The sequence below is a fragment of the Triticum aestivum genome, chromosome 5D (assembly GCF_018294505.1).
Source record: "Triticum aestivum cultivar Chinese Spring chromosome 5D, IWGSC CS RefSeq v2.1, whole genome shotgun sequence".
In the NCBI taxonomy this organism is placed as follows: domain Eukaryota; kingdom Viridiplantae; phylum Streptophyta; class Magnoliopsida; order Poales; family Poaceae; genus Triticum; species Triticum aestivum.
In genome coordinates, this window is record NC_057808.1 from 358,180,797 (window position 1) to 358,193,341 (window position 12,545).

Below are 12,545 nucleotides of genomic sequence, written 5' to 3' on the forward strand. Positions count from 1 at the left end.
CTATCAACACTAAAAAAACACTTAAAAACGAAGCCTCCCACCAACTAGTCAGAGGCTGATAAGGTGGGAATCTGGCTCCATTATTATCACAATCAATGTGAGATGCTCTTCTTCTCTCTCCTCCTTCATGCCTTGAGATGTGCGCTGCGCACACAAACTGTGTAACCAGCCCTGCGTGCGCAGCGACACATCCGAGAGAGAACCACGGCGGGCGACTGTCTTCATTCTCTCGCCAAGAAACCCGAATAAACGTCCGTGTGGGTAGCACGCCGCACAAAGGGCAGCACATTTGTGCAGCGCAGCCTCGCCTCGTCTGCCCCTCGTCTAAAGCAGAGAGGGGGCAGAGGAGGCCGCGCCGCTGTCGTCTCCCACTCTCCGTCGCCGTCACCGTTGCCCTCATCTGCCTCCGCCCTCCCCAGTGCTCGCCTCCTCCTCCGCCGTCGCCGTCGCCGTTGCGGTCTCCTCCGCGGCTCCACCTCCGCCCTTCCTCGTGTGCTTGCCTGCTCCTTGGCCGTCGCGCTCTCCTCCGTGGCTCCACCTCCGTTCTTCCTCGTGCTCCCCCTCCCCATCTTTACCGCAGAGAGAGAGAGAGAGAGAGAGAGAGAGAGAGAGAGAGAGAGAGAGAGAGAGAGAGAGAGAGAGAGAGAAGGCCAGAGGGGGCGCGTCTTCTCAGATCAACAATGGTGGTAGGTTCTCCTCCCCTTCCTCTGTTACGGCGGTCTCTGGGCCCATATGATTCAAGGGATTTTCGATTGAGAAATGGAATGCTTAGTAATCTTTATGTGAGGATTGCAGTTCATAGGATTTCTACCTAGGACTCCTTGCGCACTACATCCAATTTCGATTGACCCGAAACACTCGGAAAGGGGTATCCTTTCTCTTGTCTACGGCGCAAATCGAATCAAACGAACTCCCCCAGATGTTGGGAAGATCTCGCGTTTTTATTTATTGGTGATGTATCTCTCCATAGACGATTTGGTTCGCACGCGAGGTTATTTTGGTTTCTTCGATCGAAAAAATGCCCCCCGTTCCTCAGTTGTCACACCTAAGAGGGGATTCAGTGTGTCCCAGACCCTAGAATTGGATCGGCTTCGGCCTGTGCTGATTTCAGAATATAGCACTCACCGGATTTCATGTTCCATCGTCTCGTTAGCTCCTCAGTCTGTTTCTTGTACTATGTGATCAGCTCACTGGTCCTTGTCTGCATTTTCACGCATAGGTCATGAATGGATTACGCCAAATACTCTGCTGCAATACTTTGTCAAAGTATTGATCTGTATAGGTGAATTCACAACACCATTTTTTTCTTTTTCCGGGAGGAGGATAAACCCCAGCCTCTGGTGAATTCACAACTGAAAGATTGAATATTGATTGTTCGCAGCACAAACTGAATGCCTTCTTCATAGGACACTCTCATGTGTATCTTTTCTTTATGGTCCATTCAATCCTTTTTTAATTCTTATACTTGATGCATTCTGGACCGTAGAGTTGAATGGGGCTGTGCTGATTTTGCCTTCGTTTTCAATCGTGCATGATCTTGTTTCATATGTCATTCATGACGACATGTTGACACTCTTGTGATCAGAATTCAGGCATATAGCATAAGGAACTGTACGGTTTTAGTTTGTGTTACACTGGTCCACCCATATGGTCCAAAATTCTTACTTCTCTGGCACTTCACCTCATGCATTTGAGCAGTTAATTTCGGTCGCAAAGTATCTTTGTTTATCAATTTGATGCATGCACCGCCAAGCTGTACTACAGTAGTGTCTTTTTTGGTTAATCTTATTCCAGGTGACAAAATGGGCAAACCTGTTTAATCTGATCACCTTTTCAGATTTACCAATCTGATCAGTGTCGTCCCATAAATGCCCTCTTATTCTTAATGTGTTCTAGTTCCCAGAGAAATTTTCTTCCGGACCTCTGAATGTTCACACTTAAGTTTGTTAGGCATCCCCATAACCGATGTTTCTAATTGTACTGATGTATACTCTTCTGGCGTTAGCTTGATGTCTTGTTGTGACCGGAGAACGGAGGTTGAGGGGGGTTTGTTCAATAATAAACAAATGGTATTTTATTCCTTTTTGGTGTGATCTAGCCTTTTAGGCTCTAGAATTGAATTTGGTTGTGCTGATTTCGATAGAGATTTCAATTTTGATATCTTGTTGTTTTGGGCTTGTGGCACAGTAAAATTCCTCATTCATATTATTTTACTCTTTATAATTGCTTTGCTGGTAGTTTTTTTTCAGTATTGACAATTCATGTGACATGTCACAGGACTGGACTAGCGATAACGATGATAGTGATAAGTTTGAGTGGGAAAGTGATGGTGAGGCTGAACCCTCATCGGCTCCGGCCTTCAGGAACTTGGATGCCGCTGGTCCTTCCACGCTGGTACGGCGGATAGTGCTTGATAGAAAATTATGTCTTTTTGAACAAGAGCTAGCTAGGATTTTTTATTATGATCATAGTGTGATATTTGTTCATGCAACTGTCTAAAGGATTCTAATGGGTGGGCCAACGAGGAAGCACCACCCACTTCGTTAGTCGAGGGATATGTGTTAATGGGTTTCCCGAAAGAGATGGTCTTGAAGGGAATTAAGGAGATTGGTAATACTGAAATTAATCAATTTCATTTCATTGTCTTTTTGTGCCTTTGCCCTCCTGTTTTAACCAGGTTTTTGCTTTCAGGGCACAGTGATGCAAATGCGTTGCTGGAACTACTTCTCACATACAAGGTATTTGTCCATATGATTCTGCTACTTAGTTTATCCTATGATGCTTTCGCTGCACGGTGGCAAGAATTATATGTTACAATTGGTCATGTGAACTGCAGACACTGGGTGATGACGCTGCAGCGGGTAATTGCTCTACTTCTGGCTGCTTCCCCCAGAGTGTTGAAGATGATGATGATTTTGATTTTGAAAACTGGGATGGAGACAATGATGCTGATGGGAGAGAGCCCAACCCTGATAGTTCTGGTGATGAGGTAGTTGATTCTCTATCATTAGTTCAGTAACTGAGAAATCTTTGATCATATGTATGCTGATACATGTGATGATGTGAAATCTTTGCCATATGCATGCGTTGAGCAGCTCTCTTATGATTTCTCTTCTTAATGGGTGCTATGCAAGAGTTTCATATGATCATATCCAAGGGAATATATTGCCCATACATGTGCTTTAACCTTCAGAGATGCAAATTTACACAACAAATATGCTCTTGGATTTTTATATAGTCTAAGATATAGGTATAATCTAACTGAGCTCAGAAGGGTTTGGAAGTAGCACAAGCTAAATGCTGAATACTAAAGAAAGAAGCAAGAATATAGCTGGACCTAAATAAATCTATCTTGCACTGCTAGTAGAGTTAGTGATGTGGCCTACTTCATCTTGTCTCAGTAGAATCAAAGTGGGGTTGGAAACTTAGTGTGCAGGTAGGATGATAAGGCCTTAAAACTTAAATGACATAGTTCAAGATTCTTCTTTTGACTTTCACTTACACAAAATCATATCACCTGAAAGAACTTCAGGTACCAGACTAGTTGCATCAAACTTCCCTCTAAGGCCAACCTCAGAAGAGCAACACCTACCTGTTAGAGCTGAGAAATAGGAGGGATTCGATCCATAGATGTTCTTCCAGAAACATAGAGAGTCACTAATTTAGAAGGGTTTTTATCATTTATGCCACTGGTTATGTCCCACTGCTCTATTTTGCCACTAGGAATTTCAACTAAGAAGAATACGCAGGAGCTGTGCATCATTGCATTATGAATGCCTAAACAAGAGTGACCAGGTCTGTCTTGCAAAGACACAAGAGGCAAGGATGTGATGTATTGTTTCCTGTTCTGATCATATAACTGGCAGCATTCTGGATGTGGCAAACCTCTCCGAGAAAGGCGGCCAGCCATCCAGCATCTATTATGGGCAACCAACCATAGGCATTTCTTAGGGCTCCATGACTTCCAAATCAACCTCCAAAGTTCCAGACCAGCTGAAACAATAAATAAAGCTTCATAAGCTTTTTTGCCGACTACTGCCCATCCCCAGCAAATCCCATAACGAAACATTTCTTTTCTTGAATATGCAGGAGCCGTGCATCATTGCATTAAGAAGAATAAGTGTACATAGAGTACAAAGGCACCCACACACCCACTAAAACAGCTATAAAACACTCAAGCATGACCAAATTAAGGCTGTCCCATGGTCAGCCTGGCCAAGCCTTTTGCCTCGGCCATGGACCAAAGCTGCGGCTCATCTTTAACAGCCAGCAGCACCCTTTGGACACTACGCGAACTCCCGTGGAAGACACAATCATTTCGATGCTTCGAAATCATCTAAGCACAGAGATGATCAAGGAGTTCAAATCAGCCTTCATTGAACATTGGCACCATAGAGATGGTTCTGAGCCACCAATCAAAGAAAAGCTCAGATGGTGATTGGGGAGCGAAGTAGGGAGACCTAGATGTCTAAACAAGAGTGACCAGGTCTCTCTTGCAAAGACACAAGAGGCAAGGATGTGATGTATTGTTTCCTCTTCATGATCATATAGCAGGCAGCATTCTGGATGTGGCAAACCCCTCCGAGAAAGGCGGCCAGCCATCCAGCATCTATTATGGGCAACCAACCATAGGCATTTCTTAGGGCTCCATGACTTCCAAATCGACCTCCAAAGTTCCAGACCAGCTGAAACAATAAATAAAGCTTCATAAGCTTTTTTGCCGACTACTGCCCATCCCCAGCAAATCTCCAAGCATGCTCATCTTCTATATCATTCTGGAGCTCCACACTGGACACAAGGTCCCACAAGGTCCCATATATCCAAGAGAGTGCCCTGTATGTCTTGCACCCAGCAATTCCCAGTCAGTGCATCTTGAACTGTACGGCTATTAGCATGGCGCTTAGGGATGAGGGCAAAAAGGGTGTTACGGCCATTTATGCTACACAATTTCATATTAGTGTGTATAAATCATAGATCATGCCACAAGTTATATGCAAATAAAATGAGTGAAGATAATATTGTATAGTTCAATGCTATTCATGGCTAGATATATATGTTTTCGGAAGACCTGGCTATATGTAATGATTTATAACAAGTAGGGAAAGAATATGGAGTGTTTGATGTCTATTCCACCTGCTCAGCCAAAAATACATCGAATTCGAGCAAGGCAATGAACCTGAAATAGGGTGGCATGGGAATATTATCATTAATCTTCTATACACCCATTTGCCTCATCAACCATCAGTTTTTATAAGGAAAGCAACATGATGAGACCAGAAACTTGTGATTCGTCACTGCTGTGCATCCAGCACAAAATTCCATCATTTGAAGCTATAAAGTTTATTCCAGCACAGCCAGAAGTGCTTCATCTTGCTGGTGTAGGTAGTTGTTTCAAGTGTAAGATGATGAGCTTTCGTGTTCATGCATACATTAACTTTTGTGTTTGGATCATTCTCAAACAGCACCAGAGAATAACAAGTTGGGTTCCTAAACGATCTCATTGATTCTTGTTCAGTTTCGTTTCTCTTGTTTCTTGGGTGACTTGTTAGATATTGTGGAGGTTTAGTGAGCGCCATGTCAAATTTCTCTACCATATTCTTTCTTTTTCCTCTTTAGCTTTTATCGGGGAATTTCTAGTCTTAGTAGGAGCTTTCCAAAGAAATGTGTTATATATTTCCTGATCATTGATTAGCTGTAGCCCTCCTTTTCTGTGCCCTTGTAGATGCTGTTGTGCACTTGTATTTCCCTATCATTGGTCACTTAGTTGGCATTGAAAAGGAAGTGAGATATATAAATTATTTTCTAATTTCTATTTTTGCTTTGCCTCTGTGCAGGATTTCCTAAGAGAGATGTCAGAGAAGGACAACAAGATCAAGTCCTTAGTAGACATGGGCTTTCCTGAAGATGAAGCAAATATGGCTATTACCAGATGTGGTATGCCTCTTTTTTGAAGTTGTTACCTGACAGTCATGCTTTCATGGAGAAGGCACCTTATGCTGTATATTTATGTTTGAAATTTCCTAGGTGTGGATGCCGCTCTCACTGTATTAGCTGATTCAGTCTATGCATCACAGGCTGCAGGAGATTGTCATTATGGGAACTTGTCTGACTATGAGGTACCTTGTGGTTTGACTGTATATTCGAATAAAAAAAATGGTTTCTCTCTTTTGATTTGATGCAAGGACGTTGGAATTTGTGTATAATTTGGCAGGTTACTGGTAGCTGCTTTGATTCTTTGGGAGGGAGAAAGAGAGCAAGATTGATGGAAGGGAGCAAGAAAAAGCGGAAGCGGTATGGAGGTGCAGCACAAGGAAATCGACGGCCCTTGGATGGTAGCCATGAAGAACCAATGCCTCTCCCAAATCCAATGGTTGGATTTAACCTGCCTAATGATAGGCTACGATCAGTGACCAGACGGCTTCCTCAACAAGCTATTGGGCCACCTTTCTTCTACTATGAAAATGTGGCACTAGCTCCAAAAGGTGTATGGGCGACAATTTCAAGATTCCTGTATGACATTGAGCCAGAGTTTGTGGATTCTAAGCACTTGTGTGCAGCTGCTAGAAAAAGAGGCTATATCCATAATTTGCCAATTGAGAACAGATTTCCTCTCCTGCCTCTCCCTCCAAAGACAATATTTGAGGCTTTTCCTCATTACAAGAAGTGGTGGCCTTCTTGGGACCCGAGAAGGCAACTCAATTGTTTGCAGACAAGCATGTCAAGTGCGAAATTGACAGAAAGAATCCAATGTGCTCTTGCAAGCTCAGGCAATCCACCACCTAAAAGTGTTCAAAAGTATGTCATGGATGAGTGCAGAAAATGGAATCTTGTCTGGGTTGGGAAGAACAAAGTTGCTCATTTGGAACCGGATGAGGTAGAATACCTGCTTGGTTTTCCAAGGGACCACACAAGGGGAGTTGGCAAAACAGAGAGGTTCAAATCTCTTGGCAATTCGTTCCAAGTAGATACCGTTGCTTATCACCTGTCAGTGCTGAAGGACATGTATCCCAATGGTGTTAATGTGCTATCTTTATTCACTGGTATTGGAGGAGGAGAGGTAGCACTGCACAGGCTTGGGATCCACATGAGGACTGTAGTTTCTGTTGAGATAGGCGAAGTTAATAGGAGGATTTTGAGGGGTTGGTGGGATCAGACTCAAACTGGCACATTAATTGAGATTGCTGACGTGAAATCTCTTACTGACGATAGAATTGCAACGTTTGTTAGAAGATTTGGCGGCTTTGACTTGGTGATTGGGGGCAGCCCATGTAACAACCTTGCCGGCAGCAACAGGCACCACCGTGATGGCTTGGAGGGCGAGCAATCTGCTTTGTTCTACCACTACTTCAGAATCGTGGATGCTGTAAAGTCGGCTATGGGGCGAATGTAGCCTAATCATTTTAGTTAATGTTTTATCATTTCATGCTTATCTCTAGGATCCACAACTTCATCTATGTTAAACATTGTGTTGATGTGAAGGATGTTTGTTTCTGAGAAACATTGCATTAGTCTTTAGCTATATGATTTCTTGTTGCTAACTAATTTAGAGCCTGCTCGTCTTTATTTGAAAAAGGTTTATTGCTGTCCCTTCAACTGTTTTCAGATTCTAATCTTGTACAGGCAGAAAGTAAGTTCAGTTTTCCTCCTTTCCCATTTTTACTTCGTAGAAACATCCCTTGTTCTTGTATGGAAGCTATTGTTGAACCTACCAATTAGGTCAACAGTGGAAACTTTGCCCACTAGACAAGTAGACATGATGCTCTGGAATCTGAGCTGCTGGGTTCGTGAATGGGTTTGCATCGGAGGGGCAGTGGGGGATTTAGAGGCAGCGGAGGAAGTTTGTCGATGCTGCCATGTTGGGTGACTCACTTCCCCATGGGTGGAAGCAAGTCCTGGGGATCATCGAAGGGAGTGTGGTGCCTGGATCAATCACCATCGTTATGTTAGGTTTGTTCTGCTTGCTGTGTATAACTTTTTTATACTAGTGATATTGGATGTCAATTGATACTTGATAGGTGTTCTATCCTCTGTGTATAGTTTGTTTTGATCCTAGTGATAGTGATTGGTTGATACTTGATAGGTGTTTTATCCTTCTAGGTTTGAATAATTGAGTGTTTATGATCCAAATGAGATGCACTTTGGAAGTATGCAGTATCTCTGACAATGATTTGGGTTCCTTTTCATATTCACATTGCAGAGAAATGAGTTCTGTAATATGAATTACTATGGAAGATGATGCCTTCTAGGTTACTGATACTGATTCAGTGGCCAGATAAAGCATTAAACTAGATATTAGAAACATAGGCATCAGGGCGATGGGGCTTCTGGATGTCTAGTCATTTTTCTTATTTTAGTTGAAGTACAGCGTGTTTCAGGATGTCTGGCATCTGGTTTATAGTGTCTAATGGTAATACATGCATACATAGTGCATTCCTTTTATCTCATTTTTAATCCTAATAATCAATTAGTTGGTCATGTTTGTTTCCTTGTGAGCGCCTCTGATTGTAATGCATGCATACATAGAACATTTTTGCAATCTATACATCAGTTAATTAGTCATATTTGGTTCCATTTGTTTCCTTTTTGCATATATAGGAGGTGTTTGGTTGGGGCTCCGTTAACGTAAATGGTAACGTAATGAGGTTACCCCGCATTTGCGGCTGTAATGGGACTGTCGCTGGTTTGTTTGGTTCACTCACTCAGGTAACGGTAACCAAGAGATGAGAAAAGAAAACTGCGATTAGGGTTGCCCCTGCGTGATTCTCCTGCTCCACGACCAAGACCTGAGGATGTTGCACGCGTGGTTTGAGGACAGATTTGCTGCGGCGGCCGGCGGCACAACGGCAATGGAGACGGCCGTGGTGGTACGGCGGCAACGGAGGCGGCCGCAGTAGTGGACGGCAACCATGGTGGTACGGCTGCAGCGGACGCGACCGCGGCAGTGGACGACAACCCTGGTGGTACGGCGACAACGGCGGCCATGGTGGCTCGTGCGAGGCAGACGCAAAAGATGTTGAGGAAGAAGAGGAAACAGACGTGGGCGAGAAAGGTGGATTGGGGATGGGATCGCTTAACGGCCAGGTGTGGGCGTAATCGTTTTTGTATAGCGCGGTAACCGATTACGCGGTTTGGGATTCCAGCCCGACTCAGACCAAACACACGTAACGATAATGGATATCGCTGTAAGGTCCCGGCCAAAAACTGACGAAACAAACACCTCCGTAATGTTCAATGGAGGTATCCTCTCTCTGGCTGGGCTGGGATACCTCTGTCAATCCCATGTCTGGCATTTTTCTTGGGGGGTATTGTCAGGCTCCCCTCTCCTCTGTTATTCTTCAGTTACTGTTCTTTGGCCGGCAACAGCTTCAAGCCGTTGGATCTACAACTGGCGATCCGGATGCGCTTGCGAAGCGGTACGCTGAACCAGCCTAGTCATCTCCCTGGCATCGTCCGATCCCCACCGGGTGGCTGTGATCAATTCACCTGCTTTCGCGTTTTACTGTATTTTTCATCCCTCAACTCTTCTGGAAGTTTAGAAATAGTTCCTCAACTCTAAAACCAGCAAAACTTGGTCCCTCAACTTTCAAAACCATATAAGTTTAGTCCCTCATGTGGTTTTCGTCTGGCATGAACAGTACACCGATGAACAGTAAATCCAAAAAATTAGTAAACAAACTCAAAAAAAAATCTGAAATTTTATGACATCGAAAATACTTGGGTACACAAGGTGCATGCAAATTTTCGTCATGTTTCGACGTCTCGGGAGCTCAAGGCAAAAGACAAAATTAAATCTGCTCTACAATGAACAGTAAATTCGAAAAAATTCAACAAAATCTAATTTTTTTTGGCGTTGAAGATGCTCGGTTGTGCAAGGTGCATGCAAATTTTTGTGGTCAAATAACATCCGAGGAGGTCATGGTGTTTGGAAACCACCCGAAATGGCACGCACACGTACACTATTTTGTTTATTTCGCTACGAGGGCCTTGGATATCATTTGACCCCAAAACATTTGCACACACCTTGCTCACCCAATCATCTTGGATTCCAAGAAATTTCAGATTTTTTTATTTTGTTTGTTATCTTTTTTAAAATTACTGTCTATGATAGAGCAGATTTACGTTCTTTTTTTGCCGCGAGCTCCTTGAACGTTCAAACACGACTAAAATTTGCACGCACATTGTGCACCTGAGTATCTTCGATGTCATCAAATTTCAGATTTTTTTCTATTTTATTTCGAATTTACTGTTCATATGTGTACTGTTCACACCGGACGAAAACCACCCGAGGGACTAAACTTATCCGGTTTTAAAAGTTGAGGGACCTAGTTTTGCTGGTTTTGGTGTTGAGGGACCATTGCTACACTTTCGAAAGAGTTGAGGGACGAAAAAATATACTTTCCCTATTTATTAAACCTAATGAAATTGTCATTATAAAGCTACTTTGCGTCGCAATTAATCTAAATATTTAAGACGTCATTAGTCAAAGTTTTGAGGCCTCAGTGCATCCTTTTTCAAAAAAATTACTCATGCTTTATGACCATAAGAAGCCTGAGTTAATTTTTCTCAAGAACCGATGCATCTTTGGAAAAGGCAAAGTAGGGGTGGATTTCTCTTGCCTTCGGGTAGGGAAAAGGGAAAGGAAAGAGCAGTTGAAGCAGAGTAAGGACCAATGCATCGTACATGGGGAAGAGACATGAAAGGAATCATATATGCTTAACAGAATGGAAAGGGTACACTGGTAGCTTGGCCAACTCTCAGAGGCAAACCATTCCATCCGTCTCAAGTCTCAACTTTTGCTCCATCTGTAGCACGTAGGAATGCCTCAAATATTTCAATCCCAGTTCTGCTATCATCGATGTAGCGGAGGCAAGAATGTAGCATTTACTTATTTCGTTTATATGTAGGTGGTGGCAAGAAAATCCTCAACTGATGGGTTAGATTTATGCTGGCGCTGTTGCTGTTCTTGCTTGGTCTTATACAGAGGAACTCATCATGGACGTGTATACATATAGGTATAGATATCCCAACTAGTGTGTACATACAGATATAGATATACTACATGGTACTAGTTAGTTGCACGTGCTTTGCACGTAATGAATAACTTAGCAGGGCACGACTCAGACAATATTTTTCATTTCTAACGAAATATTGCAAAAAAAAGGTTTGTGAATGTTTTAAAGAAATAAAGCATAAGATAGGAGAGAGAGCTATCATAGACAAATTAGTCACTAATTATTTAGAAAAAACCGATAAATAATTAATTCCAAGTTTTTCATATTTATTACTTGCGTAAAATTCCAAATCAGACCATTTTACCTAGCGTCCGATGCCGAGATAGGTGTATTGGTGAGTCCGAGCGAGATGTGACTGGTGCCTAGGATGAAGTGACCACATCGTTGTCGGTGCTGGGAAGTCATATGTTGATTGGTTCGTATGCAAGGGGGTTGTGGGGAGCTCGCAGGTAATGGAATCTGGCAGGGTTTGGGGGGAGGCTCATGGGGCAGAGGAGATGGAGTCGAGCAGGGCAGAGAGCGGGGTGGTGTGATGTTGGTCCACCGATGGGCGATGGTTCTAAAAGGAAGAATAAGAACACCGGAATGAGGAGGAAGATAAAGTTATCGCCGCTGGATCTAAATCGGACTTTGGACATAACTTATTGAAACAAATTATTTTTTGGCAGGTGACATGTAAGTGGCCCCTGGAGTTGTTAAATTTCTTTTTGCTTGTCATTTTATCTAAAGGTTTTTCTTTCACACGCCCTAAGTACGAAAACAATGCTAATGTATTTCGGGAGGTTGTCAAATATGTGCTTGCATTTAATCTAAGAAAAGTGTGGTCCTTAATGAAATTATTGTATCATCAACATATATATGTTCATTTATTGATTTTAATAATACAGAAAATCATCTATTCATATTATGTCCACAGGATGTACGTAGCTCGAAAGATATGAAATGTAAAAGAAAATTGATGGAAATAATACATACTACTTAACTATGTGCACGCTTTTTTTGCGGGGTACCTATGTGCACTTATTGCTTATATAGATCGATAAAAAATGTATAGAAGAAAAGTAAAATTATTTTTATTTTTATTGCGGGAAAATTTTCAATCTATTCATCTTCAATCATTGCAGTACAACGAACACCAGAAATAAAAATTACATCCAGAGCCGTAGACCACCTAGCGACGACTACAAGCACTGAAGCGAGCCGAAGACGCGCCGCCATCATCGCCCCTCCATCGCCGAAGTCGGGCACAACTTGTTGTAGTAGACAGTCGGGAAGTCGTCGTGCTAAGGCCCCATAGGACCAGCACCCCAGAACAGCAGCCGCCGCCGATGAAAAATAACGTAGATCGAAAGGATCCAAACCGAAGACACACGAAAGTAGACGAACAACGACGAGATCCGAGCAAATCCACCAAAGATAAATCTGCCGGAGACCAATAACTCTACACTTACGGGCAACATGACACGGAAATCAGCTACGGACTCTTCTTCACCAATCTCTTCCCACCCCTGATTTTCAGTGCGGGTCCCAGCC

General features: G+C 42.9%; 1 protein-coding gene across 2 annotated transcripts; it reads left to right on the forward strand.

Moving 5' to 3' along the window:
- Positions 1 to 257: 257 nt before the first annotated feature.
- Positions 258 to 7,519, forward strand: LOC123121748 (DNA (cytosine-5)-methyltransferase DRM2). 2 transcript variants are annotated; one of them, XM_044541779.1, is made up of 8 exons: positions 258 to 686; positions 2,278 to 2,394; positions 2,502 to 2,610; positions 2,692 to 2,738; positions 2,837 to 2,989; positions 5,835 to 5,934; positions 6,025 to 6,116; positions 6,212 to 7,519. In XM_044541779.1, the coding sequence occupies exons 1-8, from the start codon at positions 681 to 683 to the stop codon at positions 7,388 to 7,390; spliced, it is 1,803 nt and encodes a 600-aa protein (XP_044397714.1). In that variant the 5' UTR covers positions 258 to 680; the 3' UTR covers positions 7,391 to 7,519. The 2 variants fall into 2 exon arrangements, with proteins under 2 accessions (XP_044397714.1, XP_044397715.1); XM_044541780.1 differs by lacking the exon at positions 258 to 686 and adding an exon at positions 719 to 2,069.
- The last annotated feature ends 5,026 nt before the right edge of the window (positions 7,520 to 12,545 follow it).

What these genes read in the sequence shown, in the direction of transcription:
- LOC123121748 (XM_044541780.1), top strand. Translation starts at nt 2,010, where the DNA reads ATGTCTTGTTGTGACCGGAGAACGGAGGTTGAGGGGGGTTTGTTCAAT. An exon ending in AACTACTTCTCACATACAAG is followed by an intron (nt 2,739 to 2,836) that starts GTATTTGTCCAT and finishes TGTGAACTGCAG; the next exon opens with ACACTGGGTGATGACGCTGC. An exon ending in GGAACTTGTCTGACTATGAG is followed by an intron (nt 6,117 to 6,211) that starts GTACCTTGTGGT and finishes ATAATTTGGCAG; the next exon opens with GTTACTGGTAGCTGCTTTGA.